This window comes from Sparus aurata, chromosome 9, assembly GCF_900880675.1.
Source record: "Sparus aurata chromosome 9, fSpaAur1.1, whole genome shotgun sequence".
NCBI classification, from domain to species: domain Eukaryota; kingdom Metazoa; phylum Chordata; class Actinopteri; order Spariformes; family Sparidae; genus Sparus; species Sparus aurata.
This window is the reverse complement of record NC_044195.1, coordinates 36757812-36761205: the sequence shown is the minus strand read 5'-3', so window position 1 is coordinate 36761205 and position 3394 is coordinate 36757812. Positions and strand designations below refer to the sequence as shown.

General features: G+C 38.8%; 1 protein-coding gene across 1 annotated transcript; it reads left to right on the top strand.

Moving 5' to 3' along the window:
- Positions 1–246: 246 nt before the first annotated feature.
- On the top strand, positions 247–1191 carry LOC115588760 (olfactory receptor 11A1-like). Its single transcript, XM_030429528.1, has one exon. It carries the CDS (start codon positions 247–249, stop codon positions 1189–1191), a length of 945 nt encoding a protein of 314 aa, XP_030285388.1.
- The last annotated feature ends 2203 nt before the right edge of the window (positions 1192–3394 follow it).

Here is a 3394-nt window from a genome sequence, read left to right as displayed (position 1 = left end):
AGTGAAGCAATCAAATAAAATATTCCACACACAGACTCATAGGGAGCATTTTTTGATTTTAATAAAACACACACAAACACACACTGCATTTAAAGGTCAAGTACCATTTGAATGTTTGAGACACTCCACTGCAGGTTAGATTGGTATCATTGTTATTCAGAGATTTATTTTTGAGTTATTGTTCATGTAGTCTGTTTTTGTAATCTGCTCATTTTATTGTTAAACATTTGGTCCTAGACAACATTAATGGATGATACATTTAATATTACGTCTATAACTGTTAGTGGGTATGTGGAAGTGGCCAAATACAGATATCTTTATTTCATGATTATGTTCACAGCATATATTCTAATAATCTGCTGTAATTCTACTGTTGTGTGTCTAATCTGGATTCACCAAAACCTCCATGAGCCTATGTACATTTTCATTGCAGCTCTGTTAATGAACTCTGTTCTTTTCAGCACTTCTATTTACCCAAAGCTTCTGATTGACTTATTATCTGAAAAACAGACCATATCATATTCAGCCTGTCTCTTTCAATTTTTTCAATTTTACTCTTTAGGTGCTTCAGAGTTCTTACTGTTGGTAGCCATGGCCTATGACAGGTATGTGTCTATATGCAAACCTCTACAATATCCAACTATCATGAGCAAAACAACCATCGGTATTTTTCTGGTTTTAGCCTGGATTCTGCCTGCTTGTCAGATAGCAGTCCCTGCAATACTTAGTGCTGAAGCTAGACTATGTGACTTTACTCTAAAAGGAATAATATGTAATAATGCAATTTACAGACTTCAATGTCAAAGATCAAGAGTAATTCCTACATATGGTGTGGTTGCTTTATTAGATCTTGCAATACTGCCCATGGTCTTCATAAGTTTTACATACACAAAGATCCTTATAATTTCCTATCGAAGTAGTAGAGAAGTCAAGAGAAAAGCTGCAGAGACATGTTTACCCCACCTGTTGGTCTTAATCAGTTTGTCCTGTTTGATTACATATGATGTCATTATAGCCCGTGTTGAATCTAATTTACCCAAAACTGCACGCTTCATGATGACTTTACAAATTGTTTTATATCATCCTTTGTTTAATCCGATTATATACGGGCTCAAAATGAAAGCCATTTCTAAACACCTTAAGAAGCTGTTCTGTCCAGCCAAAGTCATTTCATGTAACACTGATGACTGATATTCAGTCACTTCCTCTGAAATAATCATGAAGAGATGTAAATTCTTGAAAAGTATTTAACATACGCATACATTTCCATGACAGATTAATAAACAGTAATGAGACTTGAACATTGTGATTGTGCACTGTAGTTCTGGACAAAACATCTTTTTTATTCATAATGATCAAGACATCACAACTTTTTTCTGACTGTAAAAAATATACATTTCACTTTACAAGAAGTATCACCCACTCTGGGTGTATTGATGAAGGTTGATATTGGTTTTGAGCCATATAATCATGTGTTAAGACAACACTGACAGTATGCACATGTCTGTGTTTCAGATTTCTTTCTCCATTTAATCATATTGTTCTTTAAAGAATCTTAAACTCTTTTTAAAAATAAAAATGACATGTTATTCCCAGCTGGTATTTAAAGGAAAATATCTGTGTGTGTGTGTTGCTGTGTTCTGGGCTACTGTAGAAACCTGGTGGTGTAACAGGTGAACTCTGTAGAAGAGGAGCTGCTCCCTCTGTAAAAGGCTCATTCTAATGTAAAGGAAACAACGAGTATTAGTTTCAGTTGATCATACACGTATGAAACATTACTAGCCCAACATGGGTTACCCAGCCTATTTAAGATGGTTTCTCCTTCTTCATCTTGTACAATAACCTGATGAAGGTCTGTGTACTGAAATGTTTTCACATGTTTTTATTTTTTTATTTGTGTGATTTTTTTGGGCCTTTTATGTCTTGAGAGATGAAGAGATGACAGGAAAAAGGATGAGAGAGAGGGGTAGTGACATGCAGCAAAGGGCCCCAGGCCGGGAGTCGAACCCGGGTCCACTGCAGCATGGATAAAGCCTCGTTTTCACAATTTATAAAACATTTTTCCTGATTGCAAGTGAAGAGGAAAGTGTGTTGCAGTTTTTTTCTGCCCTATTATCTACAACCTCTGACTGTCACAGAGTCAAAATAAAAGTAAAGATACATACAGTATAAGAAATAGAACCCTAACCCTAACCCAAACACTGATGCCAGAAAACAAGGCTGTCGGCCTCTCACAGTTGTGGCAGGTGGTGTCGTGCATGTCACTAAACATGAGTCTTTCCAGGCTCTTTTACAATTGGGAAATTGTCAATTCACTTCGTAATAATATCGTTCCTTGAGTCTGAGCAGAGCCTTTCTCATGACCCAGAGGTCAAGTGCAGAGGTTCACCAGTTTTCTGTGCAGGATGCAAAATTAATGTTTGTCATCATCATCAGAGTTTTTCACACTACACAAAACACAGAGACACAGACACAAACACACTTAGGGACTGCTGTTGCTCACTAGCTTACAGCTAATGTAGATTAACCCCAAGATTCCACCGCGCCCTTCTCAAGCTACTATTGGCTCTGGTGACTCACTGCTGCATCAATCTGAGCAGAGCAAAGTGAGCCTGACAGGAAGTCAGAAAGCTGAACGGCATAGTGCATCCAGTCAATTTTCAAAATAAAGCACCCATTGCAGACTTGGGATCTGCACCAAAACAAAGTTGGGTATATGAACACACTTAAAACAGACAAATAATCAAACTACTGAACCATGGGCAAACTACAGGGAGGCATGATGCTCCACTCCTGAAACGCCCCCAGTGGGATCTGAATCCATTTGGAAGACGGAATAAACAACGTTGCACACGCAAAGTAACAGGGATGAGCCAGGTGGAATGACGGGGTAAGCTATTCTGGCTGTTTGGAGCAGGAAAAAACATGATTGACTAACTGGAAAAAGCAAATGATCCTGCAATCAAACTTACTTAAAGACCACAAAGCAAAATTCACTTCCCTTTCTGTGTGAACATAGCTAGCTTGTAAGCCTTTGCTAGCTTGGAAGCTTTTAGCTAGTTGGAACAAACATGCTCCAACTCTTTGCCCATTTCTGGACTAGCCAGTGGAAGCCAGAGTCGGTCACTGTCAAGATGGCAACAGCTGAAGCCACCGACTGAACTTCACAGTGGCTCTTCAGAAACCTTTGAGTCCCGTCACAGTGGTTTTATCTACTGTTTGATAGTCGATTAGCCTTTCACTCCACCAGTGCTTGTGTTGGCTGAACATGAGATCCCTGTTAAACATGTTTTATAAAACAATCTCATACTTTCTCACAATCTAGATCATGGCCATGGTTCTCGTGTTACCATTAGCAGACCCAGCCCTGGGGTAGCGGGAGCCAAACCACCAT